General features: G+C 41.5%; 1 protein-coding gene across 1 annotated transcript in view; it reads right to left on the bottom strand.

The window, feature by feature from the left end:
• Positions 1–21,047, bottom strand: part of GIGYF2 (GRB10 interacting GYF protein 2) — a gene marked incomplete at its 3' end in the record, with an annotated part of 181,145 nt that overhangs the window by 132,973 nt on the left and 27,125 nt on the right. Inside the window, 1 exon segment of the mRNA XM_027769362.1 lies at positions 6,177–6,260. Coding sequence (XP_027625163.1) covers positions 6,177–6,217 — 41 coding nt within the window.

Raw genomic sequence — 21,047 nt, 5'->3', positions numbered from 1 at the left:
TGGGGGTTGGAAAGAGGGGCAGGGCAAAAGAGATCGAGGTCCTTGGGGCTTGCTGAGTACCTACTCAGTCTTCATGGACTAGGCTAGTGGGAGAGAAAGGTAACAGAGTCATTTAGACATTTAGTCACTAGAGATTTTAGGGAAGATTTGCTCCAATTTACACGTTAAGATTATTCTGGCTGCTGTGGGGAGAACAATTAGAAGGAAAGAATGGAAGCCAAGAAACATGAGCAGGCCACTCGACAAGAGTTTAACCCAGAGATGGTAGTGGCTTTCACTAAGATGAAGACAATGGACAGTAAGAGAAATGAGCAGATTCAAGAGATGTTCTGGTGATAGAACTGACATGACTTCGTGGACTGGATGTAGGGATACAGAAGTAAAAGAAATGATCAAGGATTGCTTCAAGACTTTTGGCTTATAGTATTAAGAGGAAATGGAGGACCAGCAGTTGGCGTATTAGCTATGTTGCTGGACTTCCACGTAGTCGACCGCAGTTCGAGTCCCAGACCTGGTGGCTTAAACTCACACTTAGCGTGTGTGTGTGCGTGCCCAAGATCCTGAGAGGAGAATGGAGAAGAAGGGACTGCGGTGTGGCCATTCCCCCTGGGGGGTGATTTCTCGCTGTCTCTCTGTCTCTCTCTTATTGGCAAGCACACGCACCCTATAGCAAAAACCTCTCAAAAAAAGGGGGGGGGAGAAACTCATAAAGGGGCAAAACTTACGAGCTCAGTTTTGGAAAAGCATAAAGTACAAAATGTCTATAAGACATCTAATTGGAAAATCAGCTAAGCATCTTGATGTGCAATCTCGAGGGCCTTGGGGCTTGCTGAGTACCTACTCAGTCTTCATGGACTAGGCTAGTGGGAGAGAAAGGTAACAGAGTCATTTAGACATTTAGTCACTAGAGATTTTAGGGAAGATTTGCTCCAATTTACACGTTAAGATTATTCTGGCTGCTGTGGGGAGAACAATTAGAAGGAAAGAATGGAAGCCAAGAAACATGAGCAGGCCACTCGACAAGAGTTTAACCCAGAGATGGTAGTGGCTTTCACTAAGATGAAGACAATGGACAGTAAGAGAAATGAGCAGATTCAAGAGATGTTCTGGTGATAGAACTGACATGACTTCGTGGACTGGATGTAGGGATACAGAAGTAAAAGAAATGATCAAGGATTGCTTCAAGACTTTTGGCTTATAGTATTAAGAGGAAATGGAGGACCAGCAGTTGGCGTATTAGCTATGTTGCTGGACTTCCACGTAGTCGACCGCAGTTCGAGTCCCAGACCTGGTGGCTTAAACTCACACTTAGCGTGTGTGTGTGCGTGCCCAAGATCCTGAGAGGAGAATGGAGAAGAAGGGACTGCGGTGTGGCCATTCCCCCTGGGGGGTGATTTCTCGCTGTCTCTCTGTCTCTCTCTTATTGGCAAGCACACGCACCCTATAGCAAAAACCTCTCAAAAAAAGGGGGGGGGAGAAACTCATAAAGGGGCAAAACTTACGAGCTCAGTTTTGGAAAAGCATAAAGTACAAAATGTCTATAAGACATCTAATTGGAAAATCAGCTAAGCATCTTGATGTGCAATCTACCTCTCTCACAGAATTATAACAGTGTCAGCTTCCCCACTAAACAATCCAAAAGTAGGTACCGCCTTTATACCCTTGTTGCCTAACTCAGGACAAAGAACACAGCAGACATCTGATAAAATGTTTTCTGCACAAATTTAATGTTCTCTTCTAAAATACACCTCTGGATAGCATCTAATTTACTATCCTTTCAGTTCACAGAAACATCTTTTTCCCTTTTTGAAAAATGGGAAAGTAATGTGCTCCATCTTCCAGAATTTCTGTCATTTTCCCCATGATTCCACAAGGATTACAGACAGAAAACTAGCCATCTCAGATTTGCCTCCTCCTGTCCTCGTCCCCACTGCCCAATAAGGCATTCAACAAACAGAGTAAGTGTCGACAGCCTATGCACTAAGCTAAATGATGGGCATACCGAAAGTGAGGAAGCCCGTGTTGTTCTTCATGCAAAGAACTCTTTCCTAAGTAAGGCAACATACATAGAGAGATACACCACAAAGTCGTAACTATTTTGACGGAAGTATTTAAAAAGTGCTTTGGGAGAAACAGATGTGTCTCCCTCATCTTTTTCTGGAAGGAAAGACCTGGGAAATTTTTCTTAAGACCAAGAAAATTCACAGGAGCCTCCTTTCCCCTGAAGTCAGGTAATTATCTACAATTATTCTCCCTGTAAGGAAACCTTATCTAGCCTTAATCTATCTAAATAGATTTTTGAAACTCAAAAATTTTTTAAATCCCTAAATAAAACAAATATAATTAATTTTCCGGTTTTTAAATGTCTTGAGTAAATATATGCATGCAAAGGAAAGAAAACAGAATACCAGTGTTAGCAAAGGCTCTTCGGATGGTGGTACTAGAACTTAGATCTCTTCTTTTACCTTTTGTACTCTTGTTTCCTCCAGATGTTCTAAAAAGAGCATGTTAACTTTGTTTCTGCAACTAACAGCAAAAGCTTTTGTGAGACCTAAATCTAAGGGATTTAGCAATAAAAAAAGTTTTTTAAAGTTTTATAAAGGGTGAAGTAAACACACATGAAATGGGAACTAAATTCATACAACACTTCTGGTCAGCCTGTCCATAAATCCTCCAAAGCCTAGAGAATGAAACTTCTGAGGCCCCGCCACTGCAGTGTGCACTGCTGTGGTGCTGGGCTCTGCAGCCTGGGCTGGTTCCTGGGCCAACCTACAGCTCCTGGTCCTAACCACAGGTGCAGCAGTGTGTGCCTATAATCCCGGCACCTGGGGGAGGTTACAGCAAGAGGATCATGAGCTCGAGGCTGGCCGAGGCAACTGTGTGAAGGAGGCAGGCACAGTGGAACCTGTGTCCCAGCTACTCAGAAGGATGAGGTACGAGGAGCACCACACAGCAAGACCCTGTCTTTAAAATAAAAAGAAATTCCTGAGTGAATAATTCCACTTCTAAGAAATTAATCCAAAGAAAATGATTGGCAATACAAACAAAACTATTCAAAAGTATATATACATAACATTTACAAAAGCAAAACATTAACACAACTTCTCTTCCAACAGTTCATGCATTTAACAGATATTTATTGAGTACCTAACTATGTGCCAGGCACTGGAGACCCAGCAGTGAATACACTGTACAAAAATCAGAACCGAAGTACCTGCTCTCAGTGGAGCGCACAGTCTAATGAGGGGTGAATGATGGGATATAAAGAATAAGCATGCAAAATATTTGGCCTGTTATATATGGATACTGACTATAAAGAAAAATGAGGCAAGGAAGGGAGATGGGCACTACATACACAGATGGCCAGGAAAGGTCCAAGGTGGTGGCTTTAGGGAAGATTTAAAGTGACTACTGTTTTATACTAGAAATGATGTACTTCATTAAATCTACCACACCCTTTTCAATTCCTTTGGTGACTGCACAAGACGTTCCTTTACTCACAGACAACAGATATAAAGAGCTCTTAAGATCTAATGAATCCATAGACCTGAAAAAGTCTAAGCTCACAGCCCACGGTCTGTTCCTGCTATAATTTCAATGCTATCTCATCTTCACAACTGCCCCCCAGGTACATAAAAATTCTTCATTTTATGCACCTTATTGAACGTGATGCTTTAAATTGGTATTAAATTATAAAAACAGAGTTCCACTCAATGTTTCTGTATGGTTCAGAGTTACACATGATTCAATTTAAGAATTATTCCAAACCCTAATTTTCAGGGTACACTGGCCACAGCTCCTCAAGTTTTACAATGAATGTACTGTTGCACGCATTTACTAAAAGCATGGCAGCAGGCTTAGTTACACTGTCACTTTCTAGCACAGGGTTACAGGGCCTCAGATGCTCCCATTTACCAGGAGGAAGTTTGATAGATGATACAAGTAAGACCGTGTGTCGTTCCTCAGTTGATCAGCATTTCAGATGACTAAGGGAAAGCGCCTAACTCCAACGCCCACAGGGCAATAACAAGCCAATAAAGCTGCTACATTTGGACTGAAATGGCAACCACCCTCTGCTAAATCTACCTCATTCAAATTCTGTATAAACCACTGGGATGATCAAATAAACACTAGCAAACAAAACTTCAGAGTACCAAGGAAAAGGAGTATGTGTAGGACCCTATTGACAGACTAGATCGATGACACACTGGGGTAACTCTGGGAGCCTGGTGTAGAGGCAAGAGCCAGCAAACGTTTTCTGTAAGGGGCCAGCGAGGAAATACTTAAGCTCTGGGAACCAGATGGACTCAGATGCAACTACTCAACCCTACCACTGGAGCATGAGGACTCAGATAATACAGAAATAAATGGGCATGGCTGTCTTCCAATAAACCTTTACTTACAAAAACCTTATTTATTGTCCTACTAGCCACAGTTTGCCGATCCACTGTGTAGGACATCAAGGTAAATGTGTACTGATTCTAGAATACCACTGGCTTTCTGTTCTCTTGTTTGGGCTAAATTCCTGGTATTGCCTTTTTGTTAACGTATACAGTGGAAAACTGTGGGGGGAGGCAAACTTTAAGTTAACTGACAATTGTAATCATGTTTTTACAAAGAAACATGAAGATATGTAAATATAAGAGAGAAGCTGCTAAAATTTTACATGCAAGCAGAAGAGCTGTACACAAAACAGCTTACAAAGTGAGCTGTAGGAACTTAAATCTGCCTGGCCAAGAGTTAATAAGGAGTGAATAACGATTCAGCTAGAAAAATAGACATTAAAAATATTTCTACAATAATAAAAAATGGAAAACAGCCTCTACATGCTACTTCTAGAGGGCTAATTAAATAAATGATGGTACATCCATACAGTGCAACCATTTAATAGAACAGAAAATATTTATTGATAAAAAGATGTTTTTGATTTGTTTTTTTTAAAAAACAGGTTACAAAATTGAATGTACAGTATGATCTCATTTTTCTGAAAATAAATGTACATATACACAAACAAGTATACATAAAACCACCTACAAAATACACCAAGGTAATTACAGTGGTACCATGAATGGATGGCGACAGCTTCTTCTGGCTTAACTGCAATTGCTAATCTTTCAAGAAACAAATACTGATTTGATAATAAAAAAAAAATCTGACATGTAAAATAATCACTAAAACAGGTGCAACATTATTTAGGTCAACATGTTCAAAATATGCTCTCAAAGTACAAAAGTTACACCAGTTCTCAAATTTTCAAACAGCAATCTCTCCTAGTCTCCAAATGCTAGCTATAAAGATTAAGAAAATTGAGAAATTACACATAAAAAGAAATGTATATGGTAGAATAAATTAATCAGAATCCTCAAGTGAATGACTATAGGAAGTAGGCATCATTTATCAAACCACTTGAACAATCCAAAATGTTTGACACTCATCCAATTTATCTACTTTAATACTGCCTCTGACATTACCAAAGGGTTCGACTGAGGTTTGAATGAAAAAAGTTAACTATCATTAACTGACGCCACCGAAGAGAGGATCTTCAATCACCAACTTTGGGGAAAAGGAAGAAGGGGGGGGAAAGTCACACTACAATGTGATGGATCTCAAAATTCCATGAGAATTCCATATTCGGGGTCCAAACACATCTGTAAGAGACTCAAAGGTCAATTAATTGTTATTATGGCGAAGGCTCACTCAATCCTAGTGGGCTATTGCTAATAGCCAGTATAATTCTGGACCACCTGCCTAGCCCACCAATAAAATACAATGTAAAGAGTACTTTGATAAAAACTATTTTTCAAATGAGTCTAAGAGTAGTGATCACAAAAACACTGTAGCAGTGAAAACTTCAACATAAAAATGTTACAATTATACTTACATAAAATTGTATATGTACCTAGACAAGGACTCGAAGGAAAAGTAAATAATTTTCTAGAGTGGTGGGACCATAGGGAATTTTAATTCTATTATCATTATATAATCAGACCAAGAACATATTTTTAAACAGAGTAGAGAAGATAGTAATTTATCAAATGTAATTTATTCCTGAACTAGCTACATTGTTTTCAACTAGGCACATAAAGCCAAATCTCAAAAACATGCACATCTATACACCACCCAACACCTGCACAAATACCCTCCTATACCGTAGAACAGGAGATTTCACAACTTACCATTCAGGCCCAAAGTTCAGGGTCTGCGTTTCCGCTGCCATTCTTTTCTGTATTTTTACAATGGATTTTTACACGTGAAGAAATCTGTGAGAGAGAGAAATATTTCCATTCATTAGTCAAGAGTAAATGCAAATTCCAAGGCCAGAAAATATGCTGAGAAAGCATGTTTTGCTTACATTCCTCTCAATTAGAGTCATGATAATCGGATTTTGAATTCTTATTTGTAACAGGTAAAGTAAAAATGAATAAACCCACACTTACACTCCAACTCATCACTTTTTTCATCTATCTGGGGAAAGGAGGCATGGTATAGTCTAAGACGACACTTAGGGAAGGGGAAGCAGACCATTAAGCCTCTGGCCTTCTGCCTTAGTGCAATGGGGTTGGAACAAAGGGCAATACCTACATCATAGTTTCTATTACTCCCTTGCAGTGGCTCCCCCATCACCAGAAGAGTGCATCAAAGAGTCTTGAAAATAATGTCTCCCCATTCTCCTTCGCACTTTACACCCTTTTAAAAATCACATTGGGGGACTAGCAGATGGTATAATGGTTACATCACCGGACTCCTGTGTAGTTGACCACGGGTCGAGTCCTGGACCTGGTGGCTTGAAAATCACCTCGGGCATGTGTGCGTGCATGACCAAAATCCCAAGAGGAGAATGGAGGAGAAGGGATTGTGGCGTGGCCATATACCCTGGGGGGTGATTTCTCACTTTCTGTCTCTCTGGTGAGTGCACATGTCCTATAAATAAATAAATAAAAATCACCTTGGATCAATCAAGTTTAAAATAAGCTAATGAATTTCACGGGTGACATCTCAAAAGCAATCTTATTCAGATATTAGAAATAATAAATAAAAAGTAATAAACTAGGTCCAGCCACTATGGCTCTTATGATAGAGCACCACTGTGCAATACCGGAGCACATAGGAAGCTCAAGTTCCAATCTGGGGTCAACCTATTCACAGAGGGCATGCCCACAAGCACCTATAATCCTGAGTGGCTGAAAGGCAAGATTGTGGCATGAGAGACCCAGGTAAGGGTGGTCTGTCTCTGTCTCTCATCAGAGAAACAACTGGGTCTGGGACTCAAACCATGCAGTTGGCCATGTGGGACCCAGTCACCTCAACCTCTACCCTACCTGGTGGCCTCCCCCTCCTCACCTCTTAAGCAACTGGTGATTCAAAGAAAATTTAAGACTCACTCAATCACTGAATTTTAAATTGATTAAAAAAAAAAAAAAAAGAGGGCCAGTTAGTGGTTGAGGCAGATGGATTCCACATGGTCATCCAAGCAATTTGAGTCCTGGATCCAGCAGCTTGAAAAACATCGAGCACCTGTTTGTTTGTGCCCATTATCCCAAGAGATTGGACTGCAATGTTATCTTCCCCCGAGGAAGTGCTTTCTTACTTTCTCTTTCAACCTGAATGACATGACCCTACACTGGTAGGAAGAATGAGGAAGAAAATTTCTACAATGCCAAGTTGAAGTGTGATTTAAAGAGTTACTAATAAGTGAGTTAGAAGAGTCTTGACTCTGAATACCTAGAACTCCTAGGATTATAAGGACATGTAACAGAGAAAACAGGACAGGGAGAAAGCACCCCCCCCCCAATGGGATGAGGTCACAGCACAATTCCCCTTCTTTCACCTCTCCACCCTCTCGGTACCTTGGCACATATGCACACATACCACATGTGTCCCTCAAGCCAATGGGCTGGTATTTGAACCATGCAGTCAGCCATGAGGGATCTGACTCCCTCAATCAGGCCTCAGGGCTAGCCTGCCATTTTCCTTTAAATATATGCACAGAAATTATGCACTATATAATAAAAATCTATCAGACTCATTTACTAAGTTTAAACGAACTCTTTTCTTAAATGTACAATAAAAATTTTAAGTAATAGAAAAGTATATCTGGACTTAACTTGGCAATAGATTTTTTAGTAACGTATAAAAGGAAGACTCGCACAAGCTACACATTTATACATGATTTAAAAATTATGGTTTATCCCAAATGAAATTACTTGTCACAGTAGTGATGATCAGATCTCAGGTAAGGTGCCCCCTGTTAAATTAGGACAGGTATCCTGCTTGTAAGTCAGCCATGAGACCTTATTTAGCATAAATCAACTCAGCGTGCTTTTCAAAGGTACAGACCTATAACTTAGTCATCAGAGCTATGGAGTCTACACAACCAACTGTAAAATTTTCCACAATACAAAACATCTTAAGGAAGTGTTTTTGCCACTATTTATTTTTCATTTTTAATAACTTACTTACATTTAATCGTTGTTATTATTATTTAAAACCCCACACAGATAAATGTTTGAAACTCAAGCCCCAAGGGGACTGCTGATGATTGGGAAATGGTTCTGACTTTATAAAGCAAGTCAGGATTTATACCAGACTGAGTTTTTGTTTTGTTTTTTAATATGAGGAGCATGTGCTCAGAGACAGCTCAAGTGAGAAAGCGCACACCAAGGAGAACAGCTACACTGAATCCCTACTCTCTCACTGATTTGGGGCATGCCCAGCATCGTGATGTTTAAGCCTCCAGGTCCAGGATTCAAACCATGACTGGCCATGTGGAAGTCCAGCATCTTAATCACTCCACCTGCTGGCCCCAAGAAAACTAATTTCTACTGTAAAGATTTCTGAAGAACTCTTAAGAATCTAAAAATAACAATCCAAGGAATTTAATTATCAAGGACGGAGACCTACATTACTTAGAATGGTGTTCTGCTCATTCTCCACTTTGAATTAAAACCAGAAATCCAAGCGGTATGCCTACTAAAGAAATCTAATGCAGAGCTAGAAGGTGGCATGGTGGTTAAGGCACTGGATTCCCACATGGTTGACTAGAGTTCAAGTCCTGGACCTGGAGGCTTGCCTTCTCACTTTTCCTCTCTCTTTCATTTACTCTCTCTCTCTGTAGTGAGTACATGTGTCCTATAGCAAATTTTAAAGTAACAATAATGATAAATAAAATGAAATAAATATTTTAAAAAGAATTCTAACTCAAAGTACTTTAAATACCGTACTCTCTTAATTCTGAGTTCCCCCACCCCAGAATGCTCCTTCCAAATCAACTTAAATGAACCAGGGTTAGGTACATTTATTTATATGTACTGGAGGGATGGTCTTACACTGCACTTCTAAATTATAAATTACCTGGAAGGAAAAGTGGGCCTTATTTCTGAATAGTCTTTTGTAAGAATGCAGTGAGATACTAAAATGAGTACACATTTCATCACCATCTTAATCCCCACATGGCCAAATGTTTTCAACTCAAGATCCTAAAAGAATTGTGACCTCTAGAAAACAGCTTAAATTTATAAAGCAAGGGGCCAGCAAGTGGCATGGTGGTTAAAGGCGCTAGACTCCCACATGGCCGACCGTGGTTTAAGTCCTGGACCTGGTGGTTTGCTTTCTTGCTTTCCCTCTCTTATTGAACTGGAAAATAATAATAATAAAGTTAGATAAAATAATTCTTTAAAAAAATTTTTAAAGCAATTCAGGAATTGAACTAGAACTGGAACAGACATATGGATGTTACGCTCCACCATTCTACTCTGCCTTTTTCCTTTTTCTTTTTCCTTTTTTTAAAATTTGCCACAAGGCACATACACTAGCCAAAGAGAGACAGAGAAGGAGCGAGAGGGGGAGAAAGCATCCTCCAGTGTGGTATAGTCATGCTGCAATCGCTTCTCCATTTCTCCATTCTTTTGAGATCTAGGATGCACACGCGCACACACACACACACACACACACACACACACACACACACACCTGCCAGGACTGGAATTCAAACTGCACAAATGGCCATGCAAGATATTTCTCCCTTAACCAACAGGCCATAGGGCCAGCCCTAGATTGCCTGTTCTTCAAACTATAGCTATTTCCTCCTTTTCCCTTCATGGTATTTTTTTTCTACCTTTATGTCCTATTAAGTCAGCACTGTCCAAATTTTTCTTCTTTTCTATCTTTCCTCAGAGTACCCACAGTTTATTTAACTACAAATTCTGCTCAGATACTGCCTTAAACTTTTTTATCATTTCTGGGCTTTTTATTACTTTTTTTTTTTTTTTTTTTTTTTGCCAGATGGTGCATGCACTTACCATAGAAAGAAAAAGAAAGTGAGAAAGCACCCCATGGGGAATGGTCAGGCCACAATCTTTGTCCTCTGGCTCACCCTCCTTTCAAGATTTTAGGCACGTGCACACACACGCCTGGCACATTTTTCAGGCCACTGGGTCTGGGACTAAAACTTCACAATCAGCCATGTGGGACACAGCCACCTTAGCCACGGAGCCACAGGCTGGCCCTTGAACTTTTTATCTACTGGGCTGTTGGAAAAGTCAGGACATTTTTTTGCATAGAAAATTCCGTCCTGGCTTTCCTGATGACCTAATATAATACATTCTCTATAAACCTTGTGGATAGAACTCTACCTACTAAACAGTGGCGAAGAAGGCATGCAGGGAGTGGAGATGTCATTATAATAACAGCAATATAGAATTCTGCCACAAATTTCCAAATGATCCCTTGGAAGCAAAGGAGAATCCCACTCCTGCCACGAACTGATTCTTTTCCTCCTGGACAGTGTGGCACCTCTCACTGCCTGCTCCTGCTCCCGCTCCTGCTGGGCATCTACCTCGTCACTACTGCTCAGGGTGCCATGGCCCACAGTTCACTGGCCAGCCAGCTTAGAAACTCAAAGTCAAACTCCTTCCCCCTCTTCCTCTCATCTCTAGTCATTCGGTCTCAAACTTTGTCAACTCTTCCTCCAGGAGTCCCCTGAGATTTTTTTTCATTATAGTCTGAATTCTTACAAAGTCACATCCAGATTATCGTAATAACTTGCTTCCCTGACTTAGTCTCAAGATCAATTTTCCTAAAGCACCATTCTGGTCATGGCCTACACCCTCTTTAAAAACAAACAGGACTGGCTGGTGGCCTGGTGGTTAAGATGACTGGAACCCATATGGTCAACTGTGCAGTTCTAGATCAGACCCAGAGGCTTGGAAAACATGCCAAGAGAGTGTGCGTAAATGCTGAAAATCCAGAGAGGAAAATGAAGAAAAGATTAAGCCATGACCATCCTCCACTTGGGGCAGGGAGAAGTCCTTTCTCACATTCCCCCTCTCTCTCTGTGTTTCCCTCTGTCAATCACATATACCGTCTAGCAAATTTTTTTTTAAAATAATACACTTAAAATAAAAACAATCAAATTTATCATGTAGGAGCAAAGCTCCTAGTATTTCAAATATTCCAAATGCCTCCATAAAACTTTTCCCAAAGCATTATTTCCCCTAGAAAGAAAAATTTAATACAGAGGATCCGGAAAGAGAATGGAATCTATACGATTCAATACTAGGAGTGGCGTACTCTCCCAATCTGTATTATAAAGCTTAAAAGGAAGCAAAAAATAAAATAAAAAAGAAAGGACTTTTGGGAAAGGACACTGATTATGGTTTTGGACATAATGTGGGGTGCCTGAGGAGCTATCCAAAAACCTGTTAACTCCGGAGCAAGATTCGGGATAGGCAGACACAGATTTGGAAGTGACACCATAGCTACAGCCAAAAACTGAGTAAGGTCACCACAACGCACACATCAGGAGGGGACAGGAAGGAAGCTTCGGCCGGCGCTGTACGAGGGTACTGGGAAAGAGGAGCAGGGCACAGGAAGCTGTCTCGAGCCCAAGCCTGTCACCAACTCCAACTCCCTCACTCTGCCTTTATCCCCTGGAGGTACAAGTGTCACCACATTCAATATCTCAAACAGAACTCACATCAACTCCAAAAAATTACCAATCGCTCCCACGTGCCCTCCATTCCCACTTCCTGAGGTAACATGTGACAGCCAGCCGGCGTGTACTCTGCATACCTCTCTTCACATGCGGACAAACATCTCGTGACACATGTGGAAGGACAGGGTTACGAAACTACGTCGTACTATACACACACACAGTTTGCTCTGAAATATGCATTTCTCCCAATATATGTACATGGACGAACCACTGGTAAACAAAAACAGAAGTTGTGTTTTTTGTTTGTTTTTAAGAGAGGTTTTTGTTTAAGGCGTGTATGCTCGCCAAAGAGACAGAGAGAGGGAAAGTGAGAAATCGCGCCCCAGGGGAGGGCCACACTGCAATTCCTTCTCCATCATTCTCTTGGGATTTGGGGCATGAATGTATACGTGACCGGCTTGAGTTTCAAGCAACCAGGCCCAGGACTCACGATTGGCCATGTGGGAGTCCAGCACCTCAACCAGTATACAACCTGCTGGCCCCACAGGTCACAATTCTTAATGCTGCATAATGTTCCACGGAAATGAAACTTCCAGTTTTTTATTTTTGGGGTTTTTTTTTTTAAGGTTTTTTGCCATAGGGTACATGCACTCACCAGAGAGTGAAAACGAGAAATCCCCGCACCCTGCACCAGGGAGATAGCCACACTGTAATCCCTTCTCCTCCACTCTCCTCCTGGGATTTTGGACACGCATGCACACAGCGTGATTTTCAAGCCACCAGGGTCCAGGACCAAAACTGTGGTCAAGCAGGTGGGAGTCCATCTCCTTAACCACCACACTGCCTGCTGGCCCCAGAATTTTCCATTTTTTGCCACCATGAATAATGCTGCAAAAAACAAATCCGCTATACTTCTGCCTCTTGGACAGATTTCCAAAATCACAGCTGTTTACTTAAAGTAAATTATGATAAAGAGAAAGTTATTTCCAGTCCACTACAGTGCGATCAGTGTCACACTTCATTTTTAACATAAAACCTAATTATGTTTTATATATATTTATTACCTTTTCACTTAAATATATTGATAATTTGACAACCAGCTATATTTTAAGTTTTTTAAAAGACAGAGCATCCAGGGGTCAGCAGGTAGAATAGTGGTTAAGGTGCTAGTTAACATGGCTAACCATGGTTCAAGTCCCAGACTCAGCAGCTTAAAAATCACTCCAAGCACATGTGTGTGTGTGTGTGTGTGTGTGTGTGTGTGTACCTAAAATTCCAAGAGAATGGAAAAGGGAATGTGGCATGGCCATCTCCTCTGGAGGTGATTTCTCACTTTCTCTCTCCCTGTCTCTCTGTCTCTCTCCAGGGAGCGCAAGCACCCTATGGCAAAACCTGAAAACAAAAAAGACAGGGGTGCCATACTACCTTTTTTTTAACCTATAGCATAAGATTGGCTATATACAGCAATCCCTAAAATACACAGTAGATGAAGTTTTGACCTGGACTATGAGAATACACGGAAAGTTTAAAAAGGAGGGGAATAACTATTGATCAAAACCAATTTGGTGTTCCAAAGTTTGCTGATGCAACCAAAGTTCTAAACCACACGTGAACAAATCAGTTCCCAGCAGTACGTGGTTTGGTGCTATTCATTTGTCTAGAGTCTGAAAGAATGTCCAATAGCTTAATGAAGAATACTGCATAGAAACTAAAACAAGAAAGACATGTATACTGCAAAATTGCTTCAGTATGCAAACAAAAATAAAACATTTATCGAATGACTACAAAGTGCCAATTTCTGCTAAGCTCTGGGGATACAGGGCCACTGCATTCAAGAAACTCGAGAATTCACAGGAAGAAACGAAATCCGTAACAGCAGAGCGAGCAGCTGGGCACGAGGGCCAGGAAAGGAAGCTGGTGGAGAGCATGAGAGCAAGTCTGGGACGCAGGCAGCCTACTGGCTGGGGTCGAGGAGTGCACACACCTCACTCCTGCTGCTGCCTAGGACACAGGGAGCCTACTGGCTGGGTCGAGGAGTGCACACACTCACTCCTGCTGCTGCCTAGGACACAGGGAGCCTACTGGCTGGGGTCGAGGAGTGCACACACCTCACTCCTGCTGCTGCCTGAAAGAACAAGCTCCAGGGATCGCAGAGGTCTGTGGTAGGGGACCCAGGCTTCAGATTTCCCTTTGGTTTATCTACACCCACAATCTACATGGAGAAGGTTCACGCAACTATAGGTATTGTTTTGCTCTGAGGGCGCTTCAAAAAGTCTGTGGAAAAATGAAATTAAAGTATGACTTTATTTTGGTACCAAAAAAACTCTGAAAGCCATGCATATTTTTTGTTGTTGTTGTTTTGTATGTTTTATTAAGGGCAGAAGCTCCTGCCAGAGACAGACAGACAAAGAGAAAGAGAGCAAGTACAAACACAGAACCCATTGGAGGATGACCACACCACAATCCCTTTTCCTCCATTCTCCTCTCAGATTTGGGGCACGTCACACCATGTGTTTTTTTCAAGCTGCAGGTCTGGGACTAAAAATGGTCAGCCATGTGGGATCCATCCAGCTTAACCACCATGCCACCGGGCTGGCCCCCATGCTAGTTTTTCCATAAACTTTTTAAAGATTCCCTCATATGTATCATCAACATTAACAGGTTTAATCCTCACTAATATGCAGGACATTGTAAGATAGTTAAATAAGAGCTAATGCATCTATTTTACATCTAGGAACTTTCTAAATAGAAGACCAACCTAACAACATTTTACCTTGAAAACATTAAATACAGAGAATTTTTCTTAAAAGCACATACGCTCATGTTCTAAAATGCCCAAAAATTTTATGGAAGAGTACACAAGAAACATAAATGGTAGTCCTCCAGGAAAAGGAACTGGGGACGGAGTAGACAAGATCTATTTTCCATTACTTATCTTCTTGTAACTTAGAGCGCTGTGTCACATGTATTTTCGATTGAATTTTAAATTAGTAAAATTCCATTGATACTACTAATTTTTAAAGAAATACAAGCAGCCCAACTGATTTGTTGTAGAGAAATCTTACCAAGTTTAAATGTTATTAAAGATCAGACAATTTGCAGCCCAGTCAGTGCTTACAGCAGCTGGATCCCACAAGGCTGACCGTGCAGACTGACAAGCAGACAAAGCGGCCCAGGAGAAAGGAGGAGAAAGGATTGCTGCATGGCCATTCCCCCTGGGAGTGCTTTTTCACTTTCACTCTCCGGCACGTCACACCATGTGTTTTTTTCAAGCTGCAGGTCTGGGACTAAAAATGGTCAGCCATGTGGGATCCATCCAGCTTAACCACCATGCCACCGGGCTGGCCCCCATGCTAGTTTTTCCATAAACTTTTTAAAGATTCCCTCATATGTATCATCAACATTAACAGGTTTAATCCTCACTAATATGCAGGACATTGTAAGATAGTTAAATAAGAGCTAATGCATCTATTTTACATCTAGGAACTTTCTAAATAGAAGACCAACCTAACAACATTTTACCTTGAAAACATTAAATACAGAGAATTTTTCTTAAAAGCACATACGCTCATGTTCTAAAATGCCCAAAAATTTTATGGAAGAGTACACAAGAAACATAAATGGTAGTCCTCCAGGAAAAGGAACTGGGGACGGAGTAGACAAGATCTATTTTCCATTACTTATCTTCTTGTAACTTAGAGCGCTGTGTCACATGTATTTTCGATTGAATTTTAAATTAGTAAAATTCCATTGATACTACTAATTTTTAAAGAAATACAAGCAGCCCAACTGATTTGTTGTAGAGAAATCTTACCAAGTTTAAATGTTATTAAAGATCAGACAATTTGCAGCCCAGTCAGTGCTTACAGCAGCTGGATCCCACAAGGCTGACCGTGCAGACTGACAAGCAGACAAAGCGGCCCAGGAGAAAGGAGGAGAAAGGATTGCTGCATGGCCATTCCCCCTGGGAGTGCTTTTTCACTTTCACTCTCCCTCTCTCTGTCTCTGGCAAGCACACATGTCCACTAGTAAAAAAGAAAACATAAATAAATAAATAAAACTATTTTGTTAAGACCCTAAATCTTGAAGGATTATGAAACCTCTTTATTTTCTTTATCCTTTTTCCAATTTTCTTTTTTTTTTTTTTTGGAGAGGTTTTTGCTATAGGGCGCGTGTGCTCGCCAGACAGAGAGACAGAAAGCGAGAAATCACCCCCCAGGGGGGATGGCCACACCACAATCCCTTCTCCTCCATTCTCCTCTCGGGATCTTGGGCACGCACGCACACGCGCCCGGTGTGAGTTTTAAGCCACCGGGTCCGGGACGCGAACCGCAGTCGACTATGTGGGAGTCCAGCGACATAGCCATTATGCTAACTGCTGGTTCCCCTCTTTTTCTAATTTTCAACGAAGGGCATCTGAGAGGAAAAGAAATATTGTCTCATCTGAATTTTTTTTTTTTTGGAAGAGATTTTCGCTATAGGGCACGTGCGCTTGCCAGACAGACAGAGACAGAGAGACAGAAAGCGAGAAATCACCCCCCAGGGGGGATGGTCACGCCGCAATCCCTTCTCCTCCATTCTCCTCTTGGAATCTTGGGCACACACGCACACGCGCCCGGCATGAGTTTTAAGCCACCGGGTCCGGGACGCAAACCTTGGTCAACTACGTGGGAGTCCAGCAACATAGCCATTATGCTAACTGCTGGTTCCCTCATCTGAATTATTTTTTAAACTCCGAACTGAAAGCAGCTGAAAGCCATTAATACTATTGGTCACCTGAAGGGACAGGATTCCTGTCCTGAGCACTCCTAGTCCCCAAACATTTACTATGCCCAACTTTGTCTACAGAACACAGCTTATGTACATAAATACAAAAAATTAGGTTTTCTAAAGAAAATTCTATGGAGTATTTTCTTTAATCAAATATAAAACTGTCCAGGATTCTGATATCGGCCGGTAAATCGTAACCAGACTGAGTACCCCAGCCTCAAGGCACCAGTCTAATAAAAACACAATTGAGTAAAAAAGGCACTGACAATTACACTGTGATAAGGACTATCCTGAAGCATGCAAAGTGAGCTCTGGGAACACTGGGAAGTGGTCCTAAATGGAAGGGAATATCAGTAAAGAGCTGTGAGATTCTAACAGCTGCTGGCATTTATTGAGAGCCATCTGGGTGCAGAGTTCCCAGTGCTTTACATGTATTCTCTTAATTTGAGACAGATCCTTGAGTCCTTATTTGGTAGAGGAGAAAATGGGGCAAAGAGAAGTTAAGCAGCTTACCTAAGCCCAGACCCACACCTGAGGATTCCAAAAACTGAAGCTACGAAGAATGAGGCAAAGTCAATAAGAGTGAGAGAGGAGCGAGGGAGGCCAAGGGCACACTAATGCAGAGCGAGGTTTGTTTTTTATTTTTGGAGAGATTTTCGCTATAGGGTGCGTGTGCTCGCCAGACAGACAGAGAGACATAGAGACAGAAAGCGAGAAATCACCCCCCAGGGGGGATGGTCATGCCGCAATCCCTTCTCCTCCATTCTCCTCTCGGGATCTTGGGCACGCACGCACACGTGCCCGGCTTGAGTTTTAAGCCACCGGGTCTGGGAGGCGAACCGCGGTCAACTACGTGGGAGTCCAGCGACATAGCCATTACGCTAACTGCTGGTTCCCCAGAGCAAGGTTCTTTGGGGAGATTGCCAATTTGTCCAATAAGGCTAAAAACTAAAGTTAAGAAAAGGTAAAGCAGTGACTGCATCACAGAAGTCTTTGTGTTTCATATCCCAAAGGCAATGAAAGGTTATGAAAAGATTTGGTAGGAAAGTATTCACGATAAAATCTGTACTTGAGAAAGATCACTGAGGATGCCTGGAGAATGAATTAGCAAGAAGAGCCAAAGGGAAGGAAGTATTGCTTACAGAAATCCAAACCAGTAGGAAGAGAATGTGTTGGTGTAACTAAACTTCCTGACAAGGAAAGAGATCAATATGTTCATTGTTCAAAGCAAGTTACAGAATACAGAAAACATGATTACATTGAACACATTCTTTTCAAACTTATATATTTTTAAAGATTTGGGGTGGTTGGGATGCTGGACTCCCACATGGCCGACCACGGTTCGAGTTCTGGACACAGCAGCTTGCTTTCTCTCTCTCTCTGGTCAAATTAAAAAGTGATGGTAACAAAGTGATAATAAAGTTAAGTAAATAAATGATTCTTTAAGAAAATATTTATTTAATTTTATTTATTATTATTAATTTAATCAGAGAGAGACGGAAAAAAAGGCAAAGTGAGAAAGCAAGCTGCCAAGTCCAGGACTCAAAGAGCAGTCTGCCATATGGGAGTCCAGCGCCCAACCATCACGTCACCTGCCGAGCCTATATTCAATACATTTTAAAATACACTGGGTGTATATACAGATATACCTCAATGTATATGAAATATTGGTGTTTACTTATTTTTCTTTGTAATTTTCCAGAGGGCATATGCACTTGCCAGACAGAGAGGGAGGAAGGGAGAGGGAGAAAGCATCCTTGCCCCCTGGGGTGTGGTCATGCCACAAACACTCCATTTCTCCTTCCTTTTGGGATTTTGGGCCAGTATGCATACACATGTCTGGCATGTTTTTCAAGCTGCCAGGGTCAGGATTCGAAACATATGGTTGGTCACACTGGATTCAGCTTCCTTAACCACCAGGTCATACGGGGTCCCAGTATTCATTTCTGAATGGTAGAATTAAGGGTATTTTCCAAATAAGCTTCTTTTCTATTTTAAAAAAAGAATTATGTATCTACTACCAAGAGTTTGGGAAGCCTGGATGGGTCGTCTACATGGACTCCACAGTCATCTCGGGACAATGGTAGAAAGGAGAGAAGAAATTGAATCACAAGGCAAGACCGCAAGGTCTACAGCTGGTAATGAGGGGAACAGCAGCAGTATCAGCATAAACTTCACAAGAAAAGGGGCTTTGCACAAAGATGAAAGAATAATAGCTAGGATGACTATATATAAGCTACCATCTAACCCACAAAATGTTAGTATGAAAAAGTATTAATAACTACAGAAAGACAATAGGAGCAAACCTGACCGAATGGCCACCCCAGAGAGTAACAGAGGCGCGTAAATGGCATCGGAGGAAAATCCTGACTCTGCCTCCTGACAGATCTGTCACCGTTCAGGAAAATGTGTAGGTAGCATCGACAAGCTAAAGAGACGTAAGACTACCAGGCAAAAAGGACTTGCACTTCAGTTTCTAAGATGGTCAGAAATCTTACGAAGTCTGACATAATGAAGAGGTTTAACACAAAAAGAACACTTCAGAGATTTCAGTAGAAAAGTCTCAGAAAGGAATGAAACCATGAGATTGGGGCAAGGGAAGAAGACCTCAAGTATAAAGATGAGATTACAAAAAAAGGACAAATAGCCAGAAAGACTTTCACTCTGGGCAATGACAGATAATGACAGAAACACATGACATACTGTCCTTAACAGGCCTCAAGAATTCTTAGAGGGGGGCCAGCAGGTGGCGTGGTAGTTAAGGTGCTGGACTCCAACATGGCCAACCACAGTTCCAGTCCCAGATCTGATGGCTTCTCTTCTCACTCCACCCTCCACTCCCCCTGTGAGTACATGTGCCATATAGCAAATTATAATAATAATATGGGCCAGGGACCAGCATGTAGCCTGATGGTTAAGGCACTGGGCTCCCACAAGGCCAACCATGGTTCAAGTTCCAGAACTGGCGGTTTGCTTTCTCACTTTGCCTTTCTCTCTCTGTCTATCTCTGGTCAAATTTTAATAATAATAATAATAATAAATTAAATTAAATAATTCTTTAAAGGTAATAATAATGATTAATAAAATTTAAAATAATTCTTTAAAAAAAAGGAAGAGAATTCTTAGAGGGAAGCCAGCCCTGTAGCACAGGGGTAAATGCAGTGCATATTAAACCAGTCCCCATGTAGCTGGCCCTAGTTAGAATCCTGGGCTTGGAGTCTTGAAAAAAATACCAGGAATGTATGTTTGCATGCCCCAAAATCCTCTAAGGATGGAAAAATGGAGTTAAGAGACTTGTGTCATGACCAGCTCCCACTAGCAAGCATATGCATCCTCTGGCAATTAAGGAAAATAAATTGGGGGACCAGCAGTTAGCATAATGACTACATCGCCGGACTCCCATGTAGTTGACTGCAGTTCGAGTCCCAGACCAAACTCACACTGGGCACATGTGCATGCATGCCCGAGATCCCAAGAGGAGAATGGAGGAGAAGGGATTGCAGCGTGGCCATCTCCCGGAGGGGGTGGGAGGGATTTCTCGGTTTGTGTCTCTGTCTTTCTGGTGAGTGCATGCGCCCTATAGGAAAAACTTCTCCAAAAAAAATAGGATATTTAAAAAAAAAAAAAAAAAAAAATACAAGTTACTAAACCAGCCCATGGGGTGGTGGTTAAGGGAGTGTCTCACCACTCAGTTCAGGCACATGCCAAGTGCATGGGGATGTGTGCCCTCCCCATCCCGACAGGGTAGAAAATGCAAAGAAGGCATTGCCATCAACCATGCCCCAGTGGAGAGACCTTTCACCCTCTGCCCCCCTCTGGAAAGCTCGCAGGTCGATGGATGGATGGATGGATGGATGGATGGATGGATGGACGGATAGATGAATGAATGAATGAAAACAAATTCTCCACTTAGAAACAATTCTTAGAGAACTGGTGCTTGCATCTCTGAAAGACAGGCACACAAAACTCTGAGAAAGGAGTTAGATAAGGACCTAAACTGCTTCTAAGGGAATGCGAGCAAAATGCTGTCAAGTCAGACCCCTCGTATCAGCTGAAAGGAACGGTGACAGAGCCATGATGGGTTCTCTCTCTCTCCTGCTCACTCTCTTCTTTGGCAATTTCAGTTCCTAAGGACTCAAAACAAAGGTATACCCACAAGTTTTAAAGAGAGTTGAAATTTTAAAAAGCTGAAAGCATATTTCTACGTAACTAGCATTACAGAGCTCAAAATTCTCATTACCTCAAAATTCCTTATAAGTGAATTTAAGTAATACATTCCTCATGCAATTAATACTAGGAAGTCTATCTTGTTCAACAAACTACATCCCTGTACTTGACGATAAAT

Source organism: Tupaia chinensis, unplaced genomic scaffold (genome assembly GCF_000334495.1).
Source record: "Tupaia chinensis unplaced genomic scaffold, TupChi_1.0 Scaffold149383_1, whole genome shotgun sequence".
Taxonomy (NCBI): Eukaryota; Metazoa; Chordata; class Mammalia; order Scandentia; family Tupaiidae; genus Tupaia; species Tupaia belangeri.
Note: the sequence above shows the minus strand (reverse complement) of the source record. Positions and strands in the feature narration are given on the sequence as shown.